Consider the following 23132-nt stretch of genomic DNA (forward strand, 5'->3'; position numbering starts at 1 on the left):
CTTCTGAGGTTTTGGTTTTTAAGATAGGGCGACGTGCATAGTTGAGAATGGCGGCCAATGCGTTTCACAGGTGAGCTCGGTTGAATTCCACTTTTTTTGTGCCTAAGTGATGGTACCCAACAGGTTTGTTGTGCCCACTCATTCTCATCTCTTTCAACAGCAGCAGCAACAGCACGAAGGGCCTTTGCTTCGAGTTCTTCATCGCCGAAAACCACTGAGAACCTTCGTCGCTGCCAGGTGCGATCGTACAGCGTCTCCTTTGCGAACTTAACCAGCGCGTTTTACAGGAAAGACATAGCTTCCACGACGTCGAGTAGTACCCACTTGGAGAAAACAGCAGAAGTTGTCGCTGTAGATGAACTCAAGAAGGATCTGGACGGCCTGCGCGAGAAGCTGGCCAATCTGATTGAACAAGGTGAAGAAGAATATGCGGAGGCTTTGCTCGACGCCAATTACAAGGTTCTGAAGCGTCAGCTGGACGGCGGTGAGCAAGGAATTGAGCAGGCGGCTCTGCTAGATGTTCTTGCTCAAGGTCATCTGGACATGGGGGACGTTGAAGGCGCTGCACCACTTCTTACACAGGTACATTTTATTTCTAAGGCCTTTGAAATGGAACTTTTTCTGTTACAGTTGACACAACTTATGGAGAAGCACCACTTTGACAGTGCTAAACCAGAACCTCTTGTTGATAAAGTTGTGGAGCATATGGCTGCTATGTATGCAACCCTGGATCAACCCGACCGGGCTATAGAGCTGTACGAGCGATGTCTTCGCATGCAGGAAGACTTGTACGGTGGTAAAAGTCTTATTTTTTCTATTTCATCCTTACCTGCTCTATCTTACGATCGCTTTTTCTGAATAGGGAACGACAGCCCACTCCTCGTCAATGCGCTTTTTGGTTACGCAGCTGCTTGCAAAGATGCTGGTCATTTGGATAAGAGCACCGAACAGTACATTCGGGCGATTGCAATATTGGAGAAAGCAAACGGGCCGGACAGCCAGATTTTGGTTCTCCCGCTCCAGCATCTTGGTCTCGCTCTTTTGGAACGTGGCAATCACGTTGAGGCAGAGCAAACGTTGAGCAGGTATTGATTCTGGTGAGTGGTATTCCTCTCACACTTCTTTTGTTTCTCCTCCAGAGCTCTTAAGCTTGCAAAGGAGAAACCCAACGATGGACGGGTTGGAGTTGTAATGTCGTCATTGGCGCAAGCAAAGTACATGACTGGTATGATAATTTTGTACACTCTGCTCCTTTCTCATACGAAACAATATTCACAGGTGACAACGAGGCATCGGCAGATTTGTTTCGTGAAGCTTTGAGAGTGATGGAGAGGAGTACGACGCCAGATCCACTACTTATCGAGTCGATGAGAACAGACTTTTCAATGGTGTTGACAGTCCTGGAAAGGTGTGGCACACGATCTTTCGCTTTTGTTGTTGATTTCACCTCGTGTTGTCTACTCACCAGGCACAAGGAAGCACAGGAGGTTTTGGAAGACAACGTACATGCTGTCCAGAATAGGCTCGGGTCAAGTGACATTGGGCTCTTTGTGCACATGAAGAATCTGGCAGTGTCTCACGCCAACTGTGGCAACCTCGTCAAATGCGAGTCTCTAATGCGGAGATGCTTACAATTGGCCACTGCTCACTACGGTCCTAATGCACCGGAGCTATCTGGAGCGCTAGAGATGCTTGCCACGCTCCTGCACCACATGGAAAGGCACACCGAAGCGGAGCCTTTGGCTCGTCAGTCTCTGCTCTTGTGCGAGGCCAGATATGGGAGGGAGCACCCGTTCTCAGGTACAACACTTGTAAGTAGGCTCCTTTCGTGGTGTGACACAATGGTGCATGCATGCAGGTGACGCTTGCAACACTCTAGCAGCAATACTGTTCGCTCTGGAGAGATTCCCGGAGGCTCATGTCTTAATGAGTAGAGTGCTCGACATCCAGACCAGGGAGCTAGGCCCTTACGATCCACTGGTTGGCAAGACGCTCGAGTACCTGGTGATGATCAACTCCAAGCTGGGCAGGGACTCAACGCAGTTGCTTAAAAAGCTCAAGGACATTCAAGGTGACAAGTGAGAAGCCGCGGCCTGCCTGATCAGATGAAGAGCTTGAGCACATCATCCACGGCAATATTGGCAGCCTCTCCGGGATACTCCACGATAAGCTTTCTCACCCTGAGGTTGTCAGCGAACAAGACGAAGCGCCGGCCCCGGACGCCCATCCCGTGCCTGGTCAAGTCGATGTCCATACCCAATGCTTTGGTGAAGGTTGCGGAGCCATCGGCAAGGAAACGAACGGCATCGTTGTTGTCCGCGAACGTCTTGGACCACTGATGGGTGACGAAGGGATCGTTCACTGCAGTCACGAGAGTTATAAGTTTTGAGCAGCAGCAGCCAGGTACCTGTCAAGCAGTAGATGTTTGTGATGCCTTTGGCATGGAGACTGGGTGCTTTGGTGATGTAGCCAGGGATGTGTTCTACGCTGGAGAGACGCAAAGAATAAGAAGAGATCAAGCAGGATCGAGGAAAGAAAGTTACTTGCCTGCAACTTGGAGTGTAGGCACCTGGAACTCCGAGCAGCAAGACGCGCTTGTGAGCAAATAGGTGGCGGATGGACAGGATATGGAGGATGCGAGTAGCGGCGTCGATGTGATAGAGGATCCCGTCGGGGAGAGTGTCTCCCAGTTGGATCATGGATCCAGAGGCTAGAGGGAGGGAGCACAACTGCAAGGAAGAAGAACGAATATGCTACAGGTAGCGTCGTTTATATATAACAATTGGTTTGTTACATCTCTTTCTCTCTCGCAGTGTCTATCACTCCTGGATGATGTCCTCGATGCTCACGGGTGGAAGCGACGCAAACGATGGCCTGGGCTTAGCCTTGGGCAATGGCGGAAGCGTCATCTCCCCGCACAGGATCTGGACTGCCTGCTTCATGCTGGGCCGAGAAGTTGGATCCGGGTGGCAGCAAAGCAATCCCACCTGGAGCAGTAGCAGCATCTCCACTTGCTCGAACTCGCCACCCAGCTTGGGATCCGCCGCTTGGAGGAGCTTCCCATTCCTGTGGAGTCCCCACGCCCAGTCCACCAACACTCTGGAGCTGCTCGACGATGATCCACTCGACTCCTCCGTCGCATTGTCTTCCTCCTCGGTTATCGGCCTTCGACCGCTGGCAACCTCGAGCGCCACGATTCCAAAGCTGAAGACGTCCGTCTTGTCCGTGGCCTTGCCGGTGTGGAGATACTCGGGTGCCAGGTAGCCGACGGTCCCGGCGGTGATGGTCGTCTCGGGGCTACTGTCGTGCTCCATCAACCTCGCCAGGCCGAAGTCCCCCAGCCGGGCATTCAAGTTGGCGTCGAGCATGATGTTGCTGGCTTTCACGTCCCGGTGCACGACTTGCTGCTCCCACTCGCTGTGAAGATAGGCCAGCGCGCTGCCAATCCCGACCACCACCTTAAAGCGCACGCTCCACTTCAAAGCACTGCTCGAGGCGCTCTTGTCGAAGAGGAGCTTGTCCAGGCTTCCATTGGGCATGAAGTCGTAGACGAGGAGGAGCTCGTTCTTCTCGCGGCACCAGCCTTGGAGCTGGACAAGGTTGCGGTGGCGGAGACAGCCGATGATGGAGAGCTCCGACATAAACTCCTCGCGGCCGTGCTTGCTCCCGCGGTTGGCTCTCTTCACCGCCACCTCCACCTCGACTATCTCATCGCTCGTCGGTGCCTCGCTCTTCATGTCCACTGGTAGCAACCGGAGGCGACCCTTGTAGACCGTCCCAAACGCACCGTACCCGAGCACCTGGCTGAATCCTTTGGTGGCGCAGCTCAGCTCCTTGAACGTGAATCTCCTCGGCCCGCTGTGCAAGTTCGACGATATCCTGCTGATCATCTTCTTGCTGTTCAAGTCGTCCGAGGATGAAGATCTTTCCTTCCCACGCCTGAAACAACAGAGACTCCCAAGGCACGAGCAGAGTTTGGACGGCTTGCTGCCACCACCCAAGTCGAGATCGTGGCGATTCGTCCGCGTCGCCCTGCTGCTGCAAGTCAGCCACAAGATCATGCTCACTATCACTGCTCCAGCTATGGCGGACGCCGTCGACACTGCCAGGAACCTGGTTGTGGCAGCCATGCAAAGCTTGCGAGCGCATCTCGTCGAAGTCTCCCGCTCCGGTTGATTTCCCTGGCCAAGATCCGGAGGAGCAGCAGCCGCCACTGCCGCAGCTGGAGGTCGAGCATCATCCAGATGTTCGAGGCCAGAGCTAGAGAATTGCCACGAGTGGAGCGAGTGGAGCTCGATGTTTCCTCCGGTGGCGGCCGAGAATCCAACGAACATGTACTCGTCCAGGACAGCGTACAGGTTGACGCTGAGTGACAAGAGCCGCTTCTGCGGCATTTGCTCCGCGTTGTAGCTCAAGCTCACCTCCATCTCCTGGCGGCCGCTGTCGTACTGGATCCACGCCGTGATGGGTCGCCCGCTCTTGAGCTCCACTCGCTCCGACCCGGCGTCCGCGAACTCGAGCGACACCATGCTATCCACATCCACGCCGACGTGGTTGTCGTTTGGATCCATGAACTCCACGTTGAGGAAGGTGTCGAATTCCACGGCGAGGCTGTGCTGCGTGGTGGGCGGCGGCGGCCTCCCTGCCGGTGCCGAGGCCGAGAGGAATCCCAGCCATCCTCCGGGGCCGCCCTGGGTGGTGTTGCTGGGAGCGAAGATGAAGGCGAGGCCATCGCCAAAGTGGACAGCGTCGGTGTTGGTGATGGAGAAGGTGAAGGAGGTGTTGAAGGAGGCGGTGGCGTTGCTCGCCCGGTCCACCAGCCTGATGGGCGATGGGAAGAGCGCTCTCCCGGAGCTCAGGCCCCCGCTGCTGTCCTTGGTCAGCTCGATGCTCCCGTTGCGCAGGAACGCATCGCCCAGCAGCGACATGCTCCCCTGCTGGAACTCTTGCAGCAAGATGTCCGCCGATTCCACCATCACCAGCGCCATCATCAGCAGCAGCCCATTACATCTCCTCATTGCTGTCGATCCAACTATAAACTGTGAGCTACTTCAAGCTCGCGATTCTCCACGAACCAATACTACCATAGCCATAGCTTGAAGGAAGCTACAGTGGTTTGGAGGATTGGATACTGCGAAGCTGGAGAGAGAGTATACAACGGTCACATTTGACCAAAGCTAGCCATGCTAGAGATAGAGGGCATAATCAATTCTATTCAAAGCGAGACGAGCACTTTCGCTCAAACCAAACGTTGCACGGCACGGCCGCATGCGCTGCTGCTTCTACTTTTGATCGATCCATCCCTGTACAGTCGTTTCGTTTAGTGCTGCAAATAGTTGGCCAGCAGCACATAAGTTCCATCTTTGTGGGGATCCAGCTCCAAAACTCCTCGGGCTGCTCGAGCACCGTGTTCCTCCTTGCCAGTTTTACCACTCCCTAGCAAGCTCGTCCAGTCCTGCGCATCCGGTGCAAACGGCATGTTTGTGACGAGCTCCCCGGCGTCGTCCAAGTACCCCCCGCGGCTCAAGAGATCGAGCATGAGCGAGTAGTGCTGCTTTCGGGGTGCCACATTGTAGTCGGGAGCCATGGAGAAGAAGTGGGAGCAGCCCGAGCGGACGCTCCCGGCGTGGTTGCACGCCAAGAGCACGCACACAAAGGCAACGTCGTCGGGCATGGTGGTCATCTTCATGCTGCTGAAGAGCTCCAGAGCGTCGGTCCATTGGCCGGTGTGAGCGTAAGCACAGAGCATCACAGTCCACGACACGACACTCAGTTCTGGCATCGCGAGGAACACCCGAGTGGCAGCGTCAATATGCCCGTCTTGGGCATAGCCACCAGCAATGCAGTTCCACGACACGCTGCTGCGCTCCTCCATGCCGAAGAAAACTTGACTCGCCTCGTCCATATGCCCTCTCTGTGTGTACGCCGAGAGAATTGCATTGTAGGAAACCACGTCCCTCTCTGGCATCGCATCAAACACCTGCCGTGCATCCTCTACATGCCCGTTTTGGGCATACGCACACAGCATCGCGGTCCACGAAACTATGCTTCTCTCCTTCATGCAGTCGAAAATATCGCGAGCATCCGGCACAAGCTGGGCTTCCGCATACGCGTCTAGCATGGGCGTCCAGGAGCAGAGATCCCATTCGGGCATTGAATCAAACACGAGCTTTGCCTCGTCAAGATCCCCGTCTCGGGCAAATGCAGAGAGGATTGCATTCCAGGTGATCATGTTCCTCTCCGGCATCGCGTCGAACACCACCTTGGCCTCGTCCGTGAGGTTGTGGTGTAAGAAAGCACTCAGCATTGCATTCCAGGAAACCAAATTCCACTCTTTCATGCTATCAAACACGCGCTTGGCTTCCTCCAGATGCCCAGTGCGGGCATATGCAGTGATCATCCGGACCCACGAGTACAAGTCCTTGTGCACGATCGAATCGAAAACACGGCGTGCGTGCTGCGCGCTGCCACATCTCCCGTACAGCTCCAGCAGCCTGTTGCTCGCGAACGCGTCGGTCCCGCCGCCGAAAATGTTCTGGGCGCGATGCTCCAGCTTCCTGGCGGCGGGCAAAGAATTACAAGAGGCAATGAGGTGGAGGCACTCGTTTCTATCCAGCGGCATTCTAGCGGGCAAGAAACCCTAGCAATGGCGGTGGGACTGGGATCTGGGGCGAGCGTCGCCATCCACCTCTCAGGTTCTATGAGATCTCCGAGCTAGCTAGCAGGGATTGGATTCTTTCTCTTTCCAGTTCCCAGGAGAAAGTTCTTTCACACGCGCGCTTCGCAATGGGGGTACCACGAAGTGTCCACCAAGTTTGTGGATGATACCATTTGTGAGCTGCTCGCTACAAGCGAGGCCAGGGCAAGCCAGGTGAGATCCTTCCTCTCAATGCTCTTTCTCACGAGAGCTTGAATCTACTCAAGGTGGTGCTATGCTCGACAATGGATCAACCAAAGCTCCATCGCTTGGCGACATGGAGCGCTCTTGCTCCTCTTGTCATCTTCGATGTCTCTCCTTCGACTTCCAAGCATGGTAATCTCCAGTTCTTTTCTATCGAACTTAAGTTTTTCTTTGGAACGTAGATGTGCCTTCAAGGAAGAACAAGAACTTCGTGCTCCGGCATGTAACTTGCGATTCACTCCACGAAGATTGGACTCCAGCGCTCGTTGAAGCTGGATATAGGGGAGATCGGCCCAGCATTTGGGCTTTACAGGTTTGATACTTCGCGAAGATATGGATCCATTACTTGTGTGATTTCTTTCTTCCTGTATCTAGTCCAGGGCCTGGATTTATGTTCGAACGATCTACTTGGGGGCGTGAGCACACATGCCATGAAAGGTTCGTACATCATAGGCGATGTCCTCCGTGGAGCACTGCTACAAAACTTTCCTTCTGCTGTGAGTGTTTTCATTCCTCTTCGAACTTTCCATCGTTTAAAAGGTTTTCTAGGCAGGCAAAAGCCGAGAAAGTGTTGCTGCAACGGAAGTTACTCGGCTATGGTCTTGAAACCGAGGTGGCCCACACTTTATCTTGCGGAGGGGATGACTACGTGTTTTTCGTCTCTAAGCAATTGCGTTTATCAGTCGAACAGGTGCCTCTCTTTCTCGTGTTCTTGCCAGCGCGGATTTACCTCTGTTGCTCGTCACAGGTGTGCTACGGTCTCAAAGAGATTGAGATGGCCGAAGAAGTGGAAGAAGATGGTTTTGAAGACTGGTAGCACGGCAAAATCCAGGAGAATGTGATTGCTAGCGATTGATGGATCAGGTATCTCTTTGTCGTGCTCTTGTGTGAGGTGTGTTAAGGTCTCGAAGATGGCCGAAGTGGACTTACACGCATGATATATAGACTGGAAGTTACAGGCTACTTGGATTTACAGACATCCAAAAGGCAAGTCCCCTTGCCCACTCCAGCGTTGGCTCTCCTGAACTCTGCCGCTATTTTGCTTGCATCTTTAGGAGTTCCTCGCGCGATGACATTGTCAAAGATCCTGGAGATTGTCATGGGTGACAGGCTGAAGCGGCTGTTGTAGTACGAGTTGAGCAGCGCAGCCACCGTCTCGGAGAGCAAGCCATTGTAGGTGGTGGCATAGTGCTGGTCGGCTATGCCATTCAAGCTCGAGTTCTTCACCAGCGCTTCCAAGGCGGTGATGTTACCATACTTGTTTCTGGCTCGGGGGCCAAGCAGCTTAGCGATGCTTTCGTCCGGAGTGACAAACTTCCAGTGGCAGCTATACACTGGATTCATCCAGTGGCTACAAACACAGGAATCCTCAAAGTCAGGCCAAGGGAAAGTCTGCTTGATATCACACTTACTCTGCTCGGCAGTAAGACGATGGCTGCTGCTGTGCCGGAGCTTTTGGAACGACGATTGGATCCAGCTTGGGCCTCGAGACTGGACAGATTGCGAGAGGCTTGACAGGCGTGAAGTAGAGCGGCTTGACGGTGTAGAAGGCATTGTCCAGGATCTTCCATTCCAGGCGCAGTGACTGCTGTGCGTTGGCCACCACATTGCACTGCTTCAAGGGGCTCCACATGAGCCGAGACGTGCAGTGCTGGAGGTCGTGCTCTCCAGGGAAGTTGGCGACGAAAGCACCCAAGAAGTTGGACATGGCTGGAACCGCCATTGCCATCCCCTGCCTGTTTCGGCAGTGGACGAGCACTTTGGCACCTGTGTGTGGTGATGCGAGCGGGAGATTACACTCGACGAGTTTCTCAAGCGAAGATCTTACCGCGGATTGGAATTCCCCACATACTGGGCCTCCCGTGCAGGCACTGGTCGCAGAAGACATTCCCAGAGACGATGGAATCGCCACGAACGAGAGCAGCCGCGAAGGCAGCGATCGCGAGGAGAAGAAGAACGCCACACTTGTGGTGGTCCATTTGGAGCTGGAAAACCGAGGATTGCGAGCGCGGAGATGGAAGCAGCGGTGGGGTGTTGGGTGGATGCAGCAGATCGTTTCAGAGAAAGCTCACATTCTCCTTTTGCTAAAGCTCTTGCAGGGACTGAGACATACAAACCACCACCTTTTTCTTTTTTGAACAGCAAGCGCTGGCTGTTCGTAGGCGCACAAAACCGCGAACATTTGCAACTTTTGATTTGGCTCTTTGGATTAATGGAATTTGGCTACACCACCCCGCAATAATACATTCTCAGCAGAAAGTTCAAACAGAGTTTCAATCACTCGAAATGAAACTTACTTTGCAAGCTTAATTTTTTTTTTTTCTGCGAGAATCTGTGTGCTACCTTTAGAAACAATAGTTAATTAGTTAATCTGGAAATAAAATAAAGGTCCTGATCTTAAAGGAAACCCACTACAATTTTCGAATCTACAACTTTAAGTCTGGCTATAGTGCTCGACAGGAGAAGGAATCCGAGATCTATTCGATACATAAACGTTCAGAGAGCAAAGAAATCTTTACTCATTTTCATGGCCAAGGCGAAGCTCGCGGTAGTGCCGGCGGGGGAGAGCGGCATTTTCATCACGCAACCCTTCCCATGCGATGACAATGGTGAGCCCAAGAGCGTCATGGTCGGCCACTCGAGCAGCGCCAACTTCGCGGTGATCAACGGTAGCGACGATGGGGTCGTGTTGCGGGCGGTGCGCATCGCGGCATCGGGCACGCTCAGAGGCTTCCGCGGCCTCGCGCTCACCGGCTCCGAGGAGATAGCATCGTCTTCCTCGAGCAGCAGGAGCTTGGACTTCGTCCGATCCATTCGGCTACAGCCCGAGAGCCATGTCTCCTTCACCATCACCTTCTCTCCCGGCCAAGTTGGCTACTACCCGGCCAGGATCCTGTGCGACTTGCAACCGGCGTGGAGAGTCGTGCAGCACATCCAGGCCACCGGAGACGATGAAGTTTCCAAGGATTCGTGGCCGACGGCTCCATATTGCAAGCGCAAGCCCAAGAAGATGCCTCGATCTCGCAACATTGTTCCTGGCGTCTCACCACCGGCACCCAAGTTTGAGCTTGTTCTCCCACAATTTTGGATGCCTGCTGGTGTGAGGAGGGACTTCCAAAAGAAGACCACCCCACGGGTATTCAACGACGGCCTCTCGCCTGCGACTTACGCCCGCTACTTCGCGGCGCTTCTCTATGAAGAAGAGTACCAAATGGAGGTAATCTTATGGTTTGATCTTGATGATCACACCAGCTTGGTTTGTTTTCGCACAGTTTGATATCCGAGCCTATGACATGGAAAACGTGGTGATGAGGCAAGACTCCGGGTTCCTCATTTTGAAAGTGCTTGGCCTTGCCGAGAGACGACCTTCCGTGCTCTACAGGGATCGAATTTACTTGATGCCTCCCGGTACGCAAGACAAGGAATACGAGGTAAGTACATATGTGTACTTGTTATGATCTAGTTGTGGATGTTGCTTTGTTGAAGGGATATGTACACCGAGTTAATGCAGAGGAAGTTTTCCTCAAGTTTGCCAACGATTTCCACCGGGTGTTCATCCAGGGCACCCGTTTTGACGTTCGGTTTTCCTTCTCCAGGACGAACTTGAAGCGATGCCACCATGCAGTTGCCAGCATCTCGCCCCAGCTTTGCAACATGTTCGTGTTTCCAAACCCGACCATCTCGCCCCCGCCACCACCACCACCACCGCTGAGGTTTCGTCCCATAAGCCATGGTTCGCTCAACGAAGAACAGATGTCCGCGGTGCAAGAGATCGTCGCAAAGAGAGGTGCTCCGCCATATATCATCTTCGGTCCACCCGGAACTGGGAAAACTGTGACGGTTGTCGAGGCCATCTTGCAAGTCCGTCGCCACAACAAGGACGCGGTCATCTTGGCCTGTGCTCCCTCCAACAATGCCTCGGACCTCTTGCTCGAGCGCCTGGCCAAGTTCGTGGAGAACCGACACATGCTCCGTCTCAATGCTTTCACGCGCTCACGCGCCGACATCCCTGACAAAGTGAAGGAATTCTCCAACGGTGATGGTAGCCCGTTTGCCAATTGCCCGAGTCGAGAGGAGCTCATGTCTTTCAAAATCATCGTCACGACATGTATGAGCGCCGGAATGCTCCACTCTCGGGGTGTTCCCGCCGGTCACTTTTCTCACATCTTTCTGGACGAATCCGGCCAGCCAACCGAGCCCGAGGCGATGGTGGCGGCCATCAACTTTGCGGCCCCAAGCACCGTGCTTGTTCTTGCGGGGGATCATCAGCAGCTCGGCCCCGTGATCCGGTCGTCGCGGGCGGACAAGTTCGGCCTCAGCAAGTCATTCCTGGAGCGTCTCATATCCTCGCCACCTTACACCCCTCCCTTCAAGAAGGAAATGGTGACGAAGCTTGTGAGAAACTATCGCTCGCATCCCAGCATCTTGGATCTGCCTTCGAGGCTCTTTTATCAGGGTGAACTGGTTCCTTGCGCTGGAGAGTTCTCGCGCTCCTTGTGCGAGTGGGGTTGGCTTCCAAACAAGAAATTCCCAATCCTCTTCATTGGGGTGGAAGGCAAAGACTTGCGGGAGGGCAATAGTCCGTCGTGGTTCAATGCAGCAGAAGTGAGCAAAGTGATGGAGGTGGTGAAAAGCCTGAGGGATATGAGGAGAAACAAGCCCTTGCCAACGGAGATCGGGATCATCACACCATACCGCAAGCAGGTCCAGAAGATCAAAGGCTTCTTATCGAAAGAGAGGCTCGCAGAGATCAAAGTTGGAAGCGTGGAGGAGTTCCAGGGCCAGGAGAAGCGTGCCATCATCGTGAGCACCGTCCGCTCGTCACTGGAGTTCCTGGGGCACGACAAGAAGTTCAACCTGGGATTCTTGTTCAATCCCAAGCGCTTCAATGTGGCCATCACTCGCCCGCAAGCGCTGCTCGTCGTCGTGGGCAACCCGGGCATCCTCTCCAAGGTGCGTGTTTGATCCCAAAACATGATTTTTCTAACGTATGCTTTGGCAGAACGAGCATTGGAACAAGTTCATGCGCTATTGCATCCGGAATGGATCCTACACTGGCTGCCGGATTCCAGCAACCGACGCTCCTGACAATACTCCTGACTACCTGGAGATCAGCGATGATGAAGCCAAGGACCAGCCATGGCGCGAAGCAGTCTAATTCTGAGATCCTTGGCCATGAAATAATCAGCAGCAAATGCCGAACTGGCATGTTTGCATAAAGATTGTTCTTAGTTTTTGTGGCGAGTTGAACAGCCACCGTCTTGGAGAGCAATCCATTGTCGGCGATGGCATAGTTCTCGTCAACTATTGCCATTCAAGCTCGAGCTCTTCACCAGCGCTTCCAGGCTCTGGGACGAAGCAGCTTAGCGATGGGAGTGATGAACTTATACAATGGATTCATCCAGTGGCAATGTACAGACACACAAATCCCCGAGATCAGGCCAAGGAAAAGGGCCTCCAGACTGGACAGATCGCCAGGGGCTTGACAGGCGTGAAGTGGTGATCTGGAGCTGGAAACCCGAGGATTTCCCTATAGAACGCAAGGGCGTTCTATAGAGACTTACCGCCTTTTTCTTTTTTAAACAGCGGGCGCGGTTCGAATCTCTTCGCCAGCTATTTTAGGGTTTAAAGAACCGATATAAATCTCGTAGCCGACCTTCGATCTCAATTGATTTAGGTTTTGTAGGGGCCTCCCTGCCACGGTCCTTGTAGCGCGAGCTATGGCTTGGATCGCTAGGGTTGGCCTAGAACGTCCTTTCGCCCTCTTGATAGGAAGCCAGGAGCATTCCAAATCGTATGCTTTTCGGTGCCATAGCGGTGATTACAGTCCCTTGTGTGTGCTCTGCGATGTCAAATACCCGATAGGAAGTGCCGTCTGACGCATCTCTTGTGCGTTTGATCACAAAAGGGTCTCTGAGAGCTAGCGAAGAGTTCGGCCGCGCGAGGATGATAACAAGGTGAATTGGACTAGAGTCTCTGATGGCTTGCTCCTTGGCGAGCTTGGCTGATTATTCCTCCCTTGGCTGTCTGAGCGCGTTAGAGATTTTAGGGCGAAGAATCGAACACGGGACGCCAAGAAATCCGGAATCGAACCAAAATCTATGCTAGTCCCTTTGGGCGAAGAATCGAACACGCGACGTTAGCAAATCCAGGATCGAATAAACGTTGATTGGGATTCGAAACTTTTGAATTAAAACTAAAGAACGATGAAATAAATGCGCCACAATTTCTAAATTGTGAGGTACGAAATTTGTACGGTGGCCGTATGCTTTAGGCATTGTCATATGGGCAAGACGAAGCTCGCGGTGGTGGCGGCGGGCGAGAGCGGCATTTTCATCACGCAGCCATTCCCGGTGGATGCCAATGGTGAGCCCAAGAGCGTCATGGTCGGCCACTCGATCAGCGCCAACTTCGTGGTGATCAACGGTAGCGACGATGGGGTCGTGTTGCGGGCGGTGCGCATCGCGGCATCGGGCACGCTCAGAGGCTTCCACGGCCTCGCGCTCACCGGCTCCGAGGTGATAGCATCGTCTTCCTCGAGCAGCAGGAGCTTGGACTTTGTCCGATCCATTCGGCTACAGCCCGGGAGCCATGTCTCCTTCACCATCACCTTCTCTCCCCGCGAAGTTGGCTACTACCCGGCCAGGATCCTGTGCGACTTGCAACCGGCGTGGAGAGTCGTGCAGCACATCCAGGCCACCGGAGACGATGAAGTTTCCAAGGATTCGCGGCCGACGGCTCCGTATCGCAGGCCCAAGCCCAAGAGGATGCTTCGATCTCGCGACATTGTTCCTGGCGTCTCGCCACCGGCACCCAAGTTTGAGCTTGTTCTACCACCATTTTGGATGCCTGCTGGTGTGAGGAGGGACTTCCAAAAGAAGATCACTCCGCGGGTATTCAAGGACGGCCTCTCGCCTGCGACTTACGCCCGCTACTTCGCGGCGCTTCTCTATGCCGAAGAGTACCAAATGGAGGTAATCTTATGGTTTGGTCTTGATGATCACACGAGCTTGGTTGGTTTTTCGCGCAGTATGATATCCGAGCCTATGACATGGAAAACGTGACAATGAGGCAAAGCACCGAGAGGTTCCTCGTTTTGAAAGTGCTCGGCCTTGCCGAGAGACGACCTTCCGTGATCTACAGGGATCGAATCTACGTGAGGCTTGCCGGTACGCAAGACAAGGAATACGAAGTAAGTATGTGTGTGCTTCTAGACCAAGTTGTTGATATCGCTTTGAAATGAAGGGATGTGTACACCGAGTTACGGCCGAGGAGGTTTTCCTCAAGTTTGCCAACGATTTCCACCGGGTGTTCATCCAGGGCACCCGTTTGCACGTCCGGTTTTCCTTCTCCAGATCCAACTTGAGGCGATGCCACCATGCAGTCACCCGCATTTCTCCCCAGCTTTGCAACATGTTCGTGTTTCCAAGCTCGATCATCTCGCCACCACCACCACCACCGCTGAGGTTCCATCCCATAAGCCGTGGTTCGCTCAACGAAGAACAGATGTCCGCGGTGCAAGAGATCGTCGCAAAGAGAGGTGCTCCGCCATACATCGTCTTCGGTCCACCAGGCACTGGCAAAACCGTGACGGTGGTCGAGGCCATCTTGCAAGTCCGTCGCCACAACAAGGACGCGGTCATCTTGGCCTGTGCTCCCTCCAACAATGCCTCGGACCTCTTGCTCGAGCGCCTGGCCAAGTTCGTGGAGAACCGACACATGCTCCGTCTCAATGCTTTCACGCGCTCACTCGCCGACATCCCTGACAAAGTGAAGGAATTCTCCAATGGTTTTGGTGCCGGTGATGACAGCCAGTCTGCCGATTGCCCGAGTCGAGAGAAGCTCATGTCTTTCCAGGTCGTCGTCACGACATGTCTCAGTGCCTCGATGCTCCACTCTCGGGGTGTTCCCGCCGATCACTTTTCTCACATCTTTCTGGACGAATCTGGCCAGGCAACCGAGCCCGAGGCGATGGTGGCGGCCATCAACTTTGCGGCCCCAAGCACCGTGCTTGTTCTTGCGGGGGATCATCAGCAGCTCGGCCCCGTGATCCGGTCGTCGCTGGCGGACAAGTTCGGCCTCAGCAAGTCGTTCCTGGAGCGTCTCATATCCTCGCCGCCTTACACCCCTCCCTTCAAGAAGGAAATGGTGACGAAGCTTGTGAGAAACTATCGCTCGCATCCCAGCATCTTGGATCTACCATCAAGGCTCTTTTACCAGGGCGAACTGGTTCCGTGTGCTGGAGAGTTCTCTCGCTCCTTGTGCGAGTGGGACTGGCTTCCAAACAAGAGATTCCCAGTCCTATTCATTGGCGTGGAAGGGAAAGACTCGCGGGAGGGCAATAGTCCGTCGTGGTTCAATCCAGAAGAAGTGAGCAAAGTGATGGAGGTGGTGAGAAGCCTGAGGGATATGAGGAGGAACAAGCCCTTGCCAACGGAGATCGGGATCATCACACCATACCGCAAGCAGGTCCAGAAGATCAAAGGCTCCTTATCGAAAGAGAGGCTCGCAGAGATCAAAGTTGGAAGCGTGGAGGAGTTCCAGGGCCAGGAGAAGCGTACCATCATCGTGAGCACCGTCCGCTCGTCACTGGAGTTCCTGGAGCACGACAAGAAGTTCAACCTGGGCTTCTTGTTCAATCCCAAGCGCTTCAATGTGGCCATCACTCGCCCGCAAGCGCTGCTCGTCGTCGTGGGCAACCCGGGCATCCTCTCCAAGGTGCGTGTTTCATCTCAAAACATGGTTTTTCCAACGTATGCTTTGGCAGAACGAGCACTGGAACGCGTTCCTGCGCTATTGCATCCGGAATGGATCATACACTGGCTGCCCGATTCCATCACCCGACGCCGCTGGCAATATTCCTGACTACCTGGAGACCAGCGACGATGAAGCCAAGGACCAGCCATGGCGCGAAGCAGTCTAGCGAGAGATCCTTGGCCATGAAAGACTCAGCAGCAAATGCCTAGGCTGGTTAACTGCAGGAGGCCATGTTTCCATTAAGCTAATGATCGTTCTTTCGCAAAGCTTACCTTCTCAAAGAGAGGAAGTGGAGCATGATTCTCGGCCATGAAAGAATTCGCAGCAAATGCCCAGGCTGAGAAACTGCACTCGCCAAAGCTAATGATCGTTCGAGCTTTTCTTCATTCTTGCAAACGAACTTTATCTTGTCAAGGGAGATCTTTATCTTCAAAATGGAAGGGAATAGAACAATCGAAATGTGGTGTGACAAAAATGATGCCCTCCAAGTACAGGGCTATGGCTATATGCTTTTGTGGGGTTGGATTGATTGGATGCATCTGGATCGTCGTTTCTATGATGGGCTTTGCTCATTGTCTCAAAGGTTCTTCCATTTCATTTCCATTTATACACTATAGTTTTTATATATATTCATATCTTGGGACATGGGAGTGCGGTCTAAAAAGTATCGCGCCAATCAATGATGCGATGCATGCATGGCTGGGCATGCCCTGATTGGCCAGCCCAATTCGTATTTGTATACGTACTCCATATAGTAGAGAGATAAGCTGATGCGGTTGGACGGTCAGGATCGCGCTTGTACCCGAGGGCTCTTTTCCTTTTTTTCTTTTTGACATGGGCGACCGAGAGAGAGAGAGAGAGAGAGAGAGAGAAGAAAGAAAGAAAGAAAGAAAGCGCAAGGCGCGCATTCCTTGACTCCTGGGAGATTTCTGGAGCGCTGAGGTGCGTGATTGGAGCTGGATGCTCGCGCTGCCGCTAGGTCTTGAATTCCCATGGCGGCACTGTGCGCGGATTTTTGGGGGAGATTTCTCCCACGGTTCGCCCGGCGATTCTTGTGTCGCCAGCGGGATTTGTGTTGCCCGGAGCTCCTCTCCTGGTAGGAAGGAGGATCGATCGAGAAGGTGTCGGGCGGCATCGGTCATGGTATTCCACTCGGAGGCTCAATGGAATTGGCACGTTGTGGAGCTGCGAGCCTGGACAGGGACGTCGAGCAGGTATAAAAAGCATTCAATTCTCGTTTCAAATGCAACCACGAATTTTTCTCGACTAGAGCTTGCCATCGCTCAATCAATGACGCTTCCTTTTTTCTTTGTCGCTGCTCGAGCAGGCTATTATTGCACTGAAGAAGGGGTCTCAGCTTCTCAAGTATGGGCGTCGAGGCCGGCCAAAGTTTGCTCCCTTCCGCCTCTCCAATGTAAGTGGTTTTCTTCCGTTTTTTCTTGCTTTGTTTCGCTTCCTCAGGCTTGGCTTCTCTCTTCTCTCGACCAGGACGAAACCACTCTCATCTGGTTCTCGGGACGAAAGGAGAGGCAGCTCAGGCTGGATGCGGTCACAAAAATCATTCCCGGCCAGAGGACTGTGAGTGGACATTGCATCTTTCCACAACCTACAACTTAATGCATTGTCTTCTCGTACAGGCCAACTTTCAGAGATATCCTCGACCCGAGAAGGAGTACCAGTCTTTTTCTCTGATTTACGGTAGTGGTGGCGAGGAGAGATCGCTCGATCTGGTAGACGCGTTGATGAGTGAATTGCTTTGAAGTGACTGGTTTTAACATATTGTTTCAGATTTGCAAGGACAAGGATGAGGCCGAGGTCTGGTTCGTGGGCCTCAAGGCCCGTGTCTCCAGTAATCGCACTCTAAAGGTGGACAATAAAAGCGAAGGCACCCTATCAGACGTGAACAGTCCCCTAGGCCGAGCACTAAGAGATTCTCCGCTAAACTCATATGTAAGTTTGAACGTTGCGAGCTCGTTCTTTCTACCCGAGTTGATCTGCTCCCTCTTTCTTGCAGGATAGCTTCAATCGCAGTCCATATGGAAGCCCGAGCTTGTTCAAGACGGCATCAACTGGAGAGCTTCAGTCAGTGGAGTCAGCCAAATCAGACTCACTGGCGTCCGAGGAAAGCTTGAATGCACAGGGCAGAAGTGTCTCACTGGCGGATGCGTTTCGAGTAAGCATGTCAAGCGCCGTAAGCTCTTCCAGCCAAGGCTCGGGTCCAGAAGACAGTGATGCTTTAGGAGATGTTTTCATCTGGGGTGAAGGTGCCGGAGAAGGCTTCTTAGGTGGTGGCGTTTGCAAGCTTACGTCTGGTGCAGGGAGCAGAGTAGATTCGCTCGTTCCAAAGGCCCTCCAGGCGGCTGTGGTGCTGGATGTAAGCAGTATAGCCTGCGGCAGCAGACATGCTGCTCTAGTCACCAAGCAAGGGGATGTGTTCTGCTGGGGTGAAGAGTATGGAGGCAGGCTCGGGCACGGCATCGACGTAGATGTTTCAGAGCCTCAACTCGTGCAGGCTTTAGCGGGTGTCAACGCCGAGCTTGTCGCCTGTGGCGACTTTCATACGTGCGCAGTAACACTCTCGGGGGAACTCTACACCTGGGGGGCTGATGCACAGAGTGGAGGACTTGTAGGACACAGCAATCCAGTAAGTCACTGGATGCCGAAGCGGATGAGCTCTCCGCTGGAAGGAGTGCGTATATCTTCCATCGCATGCGGAGCCTGGCACACTGCTCTGGTTTCTTCTGCGGGCCAGCTTTTCACGTTTGGAGATGGAACTTTTGGAGTGCTTGGTCACGGAGACAAGAGAAATCTGGCTATACCGAAGGAGGTCGAGTCCCTCAAAGGCTTGAAGACCGTGAGAGCTGCTTGCGGCATATGGCACACGGCAGCCGTGGTGGAAGTTATCGTTGGCTACTCGAGTGCTACTTCATGCTCGTCGGGAAAACTCTTCACCTGGGGCGATGGTGACAAGTATCGGCTGGGCCACGGGGACAAAGAGCAAAAGCTCGTTCCAACTTGCGTGGCTGCTCTCGTCGACTACAACTTCCGGCAGGTTGCTTGCGGGCACAGCCTTACGGTGGCACTAACAACTTCTGGGCGAGTTTTTACTATGGGAAGTACCATTTATGGGCAGCTAGGAAATCCCAAAGCCGACGGGAAGGTGCCAGGGATGGTGGATGGCGAACTCGCAAGAACGTTCGTTGAAGAGATTGGCTGTGGTGCTCATCACGTAGCTGCATTGTCATCAAAGACGGAAATCTACACATGGGGAAAAGGAGCGAATGGAAGGCTGGGACACGGTGACGTTGAGGACAGGACCGCGCCGACACTGGTGGAGGCTCTGCGAGACAAGCAAGTGAAAACTGTTGCGTGTGGATCGAGCTTCACAGCAGTCATCTGCTTGCACAAGCCAGTCTCGGATGCCGATCAGTCCGTGTGTTCTGGTTGCAAGCAGGCGTTTGGCTTCACCAGGAAACGTCACAACTGTTACAACTGCGGTCTGGCCTACTGCCATTCCTGCAGTTCTAAAAAGGCCTTCAGAGCATCGCTGGCTCCCAACCCGTCCAAGGCATACCGTGTCTGTGAACCGTGCCTCGCTAAGCTGGAGAGAAGTGCCAGCGAAGAGGTCGCCAGAAAGAGCCGCAAGTACATGGATGGCAGGGAGAGGCCGCTTATCAGAGCCTCGAAACCGATAGAGATGAAACAAGTTGGATACTACGGTAACAGCAGGAACACAGACGACTTTGCCGCTAAACACCAGACAGTCATCAACATTCCCACAGCAATTCCAGAACGTAAGGCTGTTTCAGCCAAGCCCAGTCCTCCCAGGTCGGCTACTCCAACTCCCACATCCGCTGGCCTTGCTCCCCCTGGAAATGGACCTGACGAGCTCCAGAAGAAACTCGAGCTGTCACGGCAAGAGGTTCTACATTTGAAGACGCAGGTGCGGGCGTGGTACACGTTTGCTTTTTGTTTTCTCGCTTCTAATCATAACTTAATTCTCTCTCCCGAGCAGATTAGCACGCTGACGAGTAAATATGAACAACGTGAAAGGGAGCTGCGACGAGGTGCTCAAAAGGTGCAAGAAGCTGTGCTTCTTGCTGGAGAAGAAACTGCCAAATGCAGAGCAGCTAAAGAGGTTATCAAGTCTCTCACAGTTGAGGTACGTTTGTAACTTGTGCACACACTCGGACAAGCTTCTCCTGACGCACATTTGCAGCTCAAGGAGCTTGCAGAGCGAATGCCAAGTGCACGTCGGCAGCAGCAAAGACAAGAAGTGCCAAATGGTCGGCACTTCCCAGCACCAGAAGCAGAGATCGACTTGAGACTCCAGACGAGTCCGACGTCTTCCAACAGCGCCACGGATACAACGGTAGACAAACTTGTTCTTGGTTCTGGTCCCGAAGAATGGGTGGAGCAAGACCAGGCAGGAGTTTACATAACCTTGGCCTTAGCTCCCGGCGGTGGAAGGGATTTGAAGCGCGTGAGATTCAGGTATACATACAATCTTTTGTACAAAGGTGAAGACTGAGTCTGTGTTCATGTCGACTGCCAGTCGTAGGCGCTTCAGCGAGAAGGAAGCCGAGCAATGGTGGCAAGACAACCGAGTGAGAGTTCATCAGCAGTACAGCATCATAAGAACCTCCAACACCTCGAAGAACCCGACGTGAGTCCCGGAGCAGCTTAAGCAGCAGCACCCGTGAGAACCTCAAGAGACGGTGAGCTCCCGCGGGGCTGCTTCAAAAAGGAACTGAGCCGGTCGCCAGCGCGAGCTCCCTGGAAGAAATTCCGATGGAGCTGACAACTCCCGAGCAGGCTTCCCCACTCGATCCCAGACGGCAGGAAAGGCATGGTGTCCGTGAGCTCCTCGGCTTCCTTGAGCCTCCCAGATCGACCCAGGATATCAACCAAGCAGCAGTAGTGCTCCTTCCGTGGCACCACGCCGTAGTCGTGCTCCATGGTTCGAAAGCAGCCCCACGCCTGCTCCGTCAAGCCACCGTGACTACATCCGACGAGCAGGCTCATGAACACGACACCGTCCGGGGTCATTCCGAGAGCAATCATCTCCCGAAACAAGGCCTCGCACTGGTGCTTCAGGCCGAAGTGAGCGTACGAGGCAACCATGGAAGTCCAAGCAACGACGTCGTCTTGCCTCCCGGGCATGGAGTCGAAAGTGGCCTTCGCTCCATGCACACTTCCGATCTGAGTGTACGTTGCGATCATGGCAGTCCAGACGATAACATCTCCATTGCAGATGGCGGAGAAGAACGAGCGAGCTCTCTCGAGATCGCCCGCCTGCCTGAAAGCCTCGAGCATCGACACCCACGACACGGAGCTCCACTCGGGCATTGCGTGAAACAATCCAGCTGCGAGCTCGACGTGACCAACCTGGGCATAGGCAAGGAGCATCGCGTTCCAGGAGACGATGTCTCTCCCGGGCATCGCATCGAAGAGACACTTTGCGCCCTCGACGTCGCCATTGTCCGAGTGACCTTGCACCACCGCAGTCCACGAGACGAGATCTCTCTCGGGCATACACTCGAACAAGCCTCGACACTTTTCCATACGCCCCGCTTGGGCATATGCTGTTAGCATGCACGTCCACGACGGGACGTTCCATGCGGGCATGGACTTAAACACCGAGTTTGCCACTTCCAATTGCCCGGACTCGGCGAAAGCTTGCAACATTGTGTTCCAGGACACGAGGTTTCGCTCGGGCATTGCGTCGAAGATCCGCTTGGCATCGTCCAGATGCCCGTGGTGGGCATATCCAGAGAGCATCGCCGTCCAAGAGACGAGGTTCTTCTCCGGCATGGAGTTGAACGCGCTGGTAGCTCTGTCGAGGAAACCGTGAAGGGCATTTGCGATGAGGATCGCCGTCCAGGAGACCACATCCCATCTGGGCATTCGATCGAACACCAGCCTCGCTTCTAGCAGATGCCCGTTCTGGGCATATGCTGTCACCATTGTGTTCCAGGCGACGATGTTCCTATTGGGCATGATGTCGAAGACGTGCTTGGCGGCCTCGAGGTCGCCGTTGTGGGCGTAGACGGTGATGAGCATCGTCCATGAGAAAACATTGGGTGAGAGCATCACATCAAACACGCGTTGGGCAGTCACCACGTCCCCGCACTTGCCATACATTTGCACTAGCAGATTTGCCACAAAGGTGTCCTCCGCCACCATGCCTTGCGCGATGGTGGCGTGGAGCTGCCTGCCCATGCACAGATCCTTGGCATCGCCGCACGTCTTGAGAAGCGCGAGGAGTTTGCTCCGGCTAGACGAATTCTCCATTCCCATCCATACAAATAGTAAGTAGCTACATTCTTTCTAGGCCAAGAGCAGAATTTTGGATAGATCAAATCTGGCGAGGAAATGCGTTATCCGGGGTCGTCACGTAAGAGTGTGGACTCTCGACTCTCGACTACGTATGGCGGAGCTTCCCGGAGAGTTACACGGTTGAGTTGCACGAGCTGGAACGTCCTGGCATGCTCAGGAGCTACCTTCTGCATGGTGGGAGCCAGACCACCGGTGGATCGGCTGCGAGAGAAAGCCGTCGCGCGATTGGGTCAAGCTCGTACAAATTCCTCCCTACAGTGGTCGCGCTGACGACTGTTGGCTTGTGCGTGGAAGTCGAAGCCCTTGCAAGAAGTCCGGCGACGGCTGGATCGTGGAAGCCCGGCAGTGAGCACACGGCAACTTCGATAAACACGGAGCTCTCGCAATAAGAGTCCAAATCAGCGCTCGAGAGCTCGAGGCGTGGCGTTGGCGTGCGATGGGGGGCGAGGCCGAGAAGATTGAGGGCGCTGAGGTAGGTGACTCCTCCAACGCCCGGCTTATCGATTTGCTGGATGGCGCGGACTTCCCTACGCTAACCAGCCACCTTCGCCGGCGAATTGTCTACGATGTTGCCCGCTCGCTCAAGAAGACCGTGCCGCTGGGCTCCATCGGCCCTGGCCAGGTGGTGCTCGACTTTGGGCTCCGAGCGAGCCTGGCGGTCGCAGAAGTGGGAGAAATCCTCAACAAGGAAGAAATCCTCAAGGACTTGAATGGACACCTCGGGTTGCTCTGCTATCACGGAATCGACCAGATCGAGTACGATTACCAGACAGGGAGCGTCTACTGTTGCGAGGCTCCGGGAGACTTGGACGACGAGGCCGACGCGTTGAACGTGGCTTACCTCTGGTCAGCGTTCGTCAAAGGTGAGAATCCCGCCTTGACTAAAGTCCGCAAGCGCTTGTATGGGATGCTGCTCAGCGGGGAGTCGACCGGCGACATCTTGGCGCTCATCGCCCAGCTCCAGCACTCTTCGGTGAAGCAACTCTTCCTTGGCGTGGTTCTCCTCGAGGGACTGGGATGCGAGGCAAACCCGGAGGTGGCGGAGCAGCATTTCGAGTTGGCGCTCTCCATGAGCTTGGACTGCGATCGCAGGCTCAGGGCTCTAGCGACGTACTTCATTGCCAGGATCAAGGTG

The 23132-nt window shown here is 54.0% G+C and overlaps 10 protein-coding genes across 13 annotated transcripts; 5 read left to right on the forward strand and 5 right to left on the reverse strand.

Annotated features, from left to right (window-relative positions):
* Positions 1-4: 4 nt before the first annotated feature.
* LOC112343609 (nephrocystin-3-like) lies at positions 5-2562 on the forward strand. 3 transcript variants are annotated; one of them, XR_002991330.1, is made up of 10 exons: positions 5-70; positions 124-237; positions 288-582; positions 631-802; positions 863-1085; positions 1140-1225; positions 1279-1408; positions 1469-1800; positions 1859-2403; positions 2470-2553. XR_002991330.1 is itself a non-coding variant. In XM_024667358.1 (9 exons), exons 1-9 carry the CDS (start codon positions 48-50, stop codon positions 2080-2082), a joined length of 1599 nt encoding a protein of 532 aa, XP_024523126.1. In that variant the 5' UTR covers positions 5-47; the 3' UTR covers positions 2083-2562. The 3 variants fall into 3 exon arrangements, 2 of the variants coding, with proteins under 2 accessions (XP_024523126.1, XP_024523128.1); XM_024667358.1 differs by having other exon boundaries at positions 1859-2562; XM_024667360.1 differs by having other exon boundaries at positions 631-796; positions 1859-2553.
* Positions 2102-2699, reverse strand: LOC9638446 (peroxiredoxin-2). The gene is made up of 2 exons (XM_024667339.1): positions 2544-2699; positions 2102-2407 (listed from the first exon to the last, which is right to left on the reverse strand). The coding sequence occupies exons 1-2, from the start codon at positions 2697-2699 to the stop codon at positions 2102-2104; spliced, it is 462 nt and encodes a 153-aa protein (XP_024523107.1).
* A 44-nt stretch (positions 2700-2743) lies between these two features.
* Positions 2744-5317, reverse strand: LOC9638452 (probable L-type lectin-domain containing receptor kinase S.7). Its single transcript, XM_024667357.1, has one exon. The coding sequence runs from the start codon at positions 5016-5018 to the stop codon at positions 2820-2822; it is 2199 nt and encodes a 732-aa protein (XP_024523125.1). The 5' UTR covers positions 5019-5317; the 3' UTR covers positions 2744-2819.
* A 3-nt stretch (positions 5318-5320) lies between these two features.
* On the reverse strand, positions 5321-6340 carry LOC112343597 (pentatricopeptide repeat-containing protein At4g02750-like). Its single transcript, XM_024667340.1, has one exon. The coding sequence runs from the start codon at positions 6338-6340 to the stop codon at positions 5321-5323; it is 1020 nt and encodes a 339-aa protein (XP_024523108.1).
* Positions 6252-7880, forward strand: LOC9638453. Of its 2 annotated transcripts, none has more exons than XR_002991331.1 (7): positions 6252-6695; positions 6750-6871; positions 6925-7033; positions 7084-7214; positions 7282-7398; positions 7451-7592; positions 7650-7676. XR_002991331.1 is itself a non-coding variant. In XM_024667362.1 (7 exons), exons 1-7 carry the CDS (start codon positions 6371-6373, stop codon positions 7716-7718), a joined length of 1011 nt encoding a protein of 336 aa, XP_024523130.1. In that variant the 5' UTR covers positions 6252-6370; the 3' UTR covers positions 7719-7880. The 2 variants fall into 2 exon arrangements, 1 of the variants encoding a protein (XP_024523130.1); XM_024667362.1 differs by having other exon boundaries at positions 7455-7592; positions 7650-7880.
* LOC9638447 lies at positions 7814-9159 on the reverse strand. The gene is made up of 3 exons (XM_002993684.2): positions 8730-9159; positions 8314-8668; positions 7814-8252 (listed from the first exon to the last, which is right to left on the reverse strand). The coding sequence occupies exons 1-3, from the start codon at positions 8878-8880 to the stop codon at positions 7862-7864; spliced, it is 897 nt and encodes a 298-aa protein (XP_002993730.1). The 5' UTR covers positions 8881-9159; the 3' UTR covers positions 7814-7861.
* LOC9638454 (probable RNA helicase SDE3) lies at positions 8916-12173 on the forward strand. The gene is made up of 5 exons (XM_002993663.2): positions 8916-9055; positions 9362-10118; positions 10174-10332; positions 10388-11854; positions 11904-12173. Exons 1-5 carry the CDS (start codon positions 8916-8918, stop codon positions 12057-12059), a joined length of 2679 nt encoding a protein of 892 aa, XP_002993709.2. The 3' UTR covers positions 12060-12173.
* Positions 12174-12566: 393 nt separating this feature from the next.
* On the forward strand, positions 12567-15989 carry LOC9638448 (probable RNA helicase SDE3). Its single transcript, XM_002993664.2, has 5 exons — positions 12567-12858; positions 12942-13875; positions 13932-14093; positions 14147-15619; positions 15669-15989. The coding sequence occupies exons 2-5, from the start codon at positions 13186-13188 to the stop codon at positions 15822-15824; spliced, it is 2481 nt and encodes an 826-aa protein (XP_002993710.1). The 5' UTR covers positions 12567-12858; positions 12942-13185; the 3' UTR covers positions 15825-15989.
* A 542-nt stretch (positions 15990-16531) lies between these two features.
* Positions 16532-20359, forward strand: LOC9638449 (PH, RCC1 and FYVE domains-containing protein 1). Its single transcript, XM_024667314.1, has 9 exons — positions 16532-16872; positions 16986-17072; positions 17147-17236; positions 17296-17388; positions 17447-17608; positions 17673-19601; positions 19674-19820; positions 19878-20152; positions 20214-20359. Exons 1-9 carry the CDS (start codon positions 16822-16824, stop codon positions 20326-20328), a joined length of 2949 nt encoding a protein of 982 aa, XP_024523082.1. The 5' UTR covers positions 16532-16821; the 3' UTR covers positions 20329-20359.
* LOC112343598 (pentatricopeptide repeat-containing protein At4g02750-like) lies at positions 20342-21958 on the reverse strand. The gene has a single exon (XM_024667342.1). It carries the CDS (start codon positions 21956-21958, stop codon positions 20342-20344), a length of 1617 nt encoding a protein of 538 aa, XP_024523110.1.
* Positions 21959-23132: the final 1174 nt, after the last annotated feature.

The sequence above is a fragment of the Selaginella moellendorffii genome, unplaced genomic scaffold (genome assembly GCF_000143415.4).
Source record: "Selaginella moellendorffii unplaced genomic scaffold, v1.0 SELMOscaffold_169, whole genome shotgun sequence".
NCBI lineage: Eukaryota > Viridiplantae > Streptophyta > Lycopodiopsida > Selaginellales > Selaginellaceae > Selaginella > Selaginella moellendorffii.

Bases quoted from the DNA above. Each gene is read 5' to 3' on its own strand.
- LOC112343609 (XM_024667358.1), top strand. From the start codon at position 48: ATGGCGGCCAATGCGTTTCACAG. The intron at 583-630 runs GTACATTTTATT...TTTCTGTTACAG, and splicing joins CTGCACCACTTCTTACACAG to TTGACACAACTTATGGAGAA. The intron at 1,801-1,858 runs GTACAACACTTG...GCATGCATGCAG, and splicing joins GAGGGAGCACCCGTTCTCAG to GTGACGCTTGCAACACTCTA.
- LOC9638446 (XM_024667339.1), bottom strand. From the start codon at position 2,699: ATGATCCAACTGGGAGACACTCTCCCCGACGGGATCCTCTATCACATC. The intron at 2,408-2,543 runs GTAACTTTCTTT...ACTGCTTGACAG, and splicing joins ACACTCCAAGTTGCAGGCAA to GTACCTGGCTGCTGCTGCTC.
- LOC9638452 (XM_024667357.1), bottom strand. From the start codon at position 5,018: ATGAGGAGATGTAATGGGCTGCTGCTGATGATGGCGCTGGTGATGGTG.
- LOC112343597 (XM_024667340.1), bottom strand. From the start codon at position 6,340: ATGAAAGAGTGGAATTTGGTTTCCTGGAATGCAATGCTGAGTGCTTTC.
- LOC9638453 (XM_024667362.1), top strand. From the start codon at position 6,371: ATGCCCAGTGCGGGCATATGCAGTGATCATCCGGACCCACGAGTACAA. The intron at 7,215-7,281 runs GTTTGATACTTC...TATCTAGTCCAG, and splicing joins CCAGCATTTGGGCTTTACAG to GGCCTGGATTTATGTTCGAA. The intron at 7,593-7,649 runs GTGCCTCTCTTT...TGCTCGTCACAG, and splicing joins TGCGTTTATCAGTCGAACAG to GTGTGCTACGGTCTCAAAGA.
- LOC9638447 (XM_002993684.2), bottom strand. From the start codon at position 8,880: ATGGACCACCACAAGTGTGGCGTTCTTCTTCTCCTCGCGATCGCTGCC. The intron at 8,669-8,729 runs GTAAGATCTTCG...CACCACACACAG, and splicing joins GTGGGGAATTCCAATCCGCG to GTGCCAAAGTGCTCGTCCAC. The intron at 8,253-8,313 runs GTAAGTGTGATA...CTGTGTTTGTAG, and splicing joins TCGTCTTACTGCCGAGCAGA to CCACTGGATGAATCCAGTGT.
- LOC9638454 (XM_002993663.2), top strand. From the start codon at position 8,916: ATGGAAGCAGCGGTGGGGTGTTGGGTGGATGCAGCAGATCGTTTCAGA. The intron at 9,056-9,361 runs GTTCGTAGGCGC...AGTGCTCGACAG, and splicing joins TTGAACAGCAAGCGCTGGCT to GAGAAGGAATCCGAGATCTA. The intron at 10,333-10,387 runs GTAAGTACATAT...GCTTTGTTGAAG, and splicing joins CGCAAGACAAGGAATACGAG to GGATATGTACACCGAGTTAA.
- LOC9638448 (XM_002993664.2), top strand. From the start codon at position 13,186: ATGGGCAAGACGAAGCTCGCGGTGGTGGCGGCGGGCGAGAGCGGCATT. The intron at 14,094-14,146 runs GTAAGTATGTGT...TTTGAAATGAAG, and splicing joins CGCAAGACAAGGAATACGAA to GGATGTGTACACCGAGTTAC. The intron at 15,620-15,668 runs GTGCGTGTTTCA...ATGCTTTGGCAG, and splicing joins ACCCGGGCATCCTCTCCAAG to AACGAGCACTGGAACGCGTT.
- LOC9638449 (XM_024667314.1), top strand. From the start codon at position 16,822: ATGGAATTGGCACGTTGTGGAGCTGCGAGCCTGGACAGGGACGTCGAG. The intron at 17,237-17,295 runs GTGAGTGGACAT...CTTCTCGTACAG, and splicing joins TCATTCCCGGCCAGAGGACT to GCCAACTTTCAGAGATATCC. The intron at 19,602-19,673 runs GTGCGGGCGTGG...TCTCCCGAGCAG, and splicing joins TTCTACATTTGAAGACGCAG to ATTAGCACGCTGACGAGTAA.
- LOC112343598 (XM_024667342.1), bottom strand. From the start codon at position 21,958: ATGGGAATGGAGAATTCGTCTAGCCGGAGCAAACTCCTCGCGCTTCTC.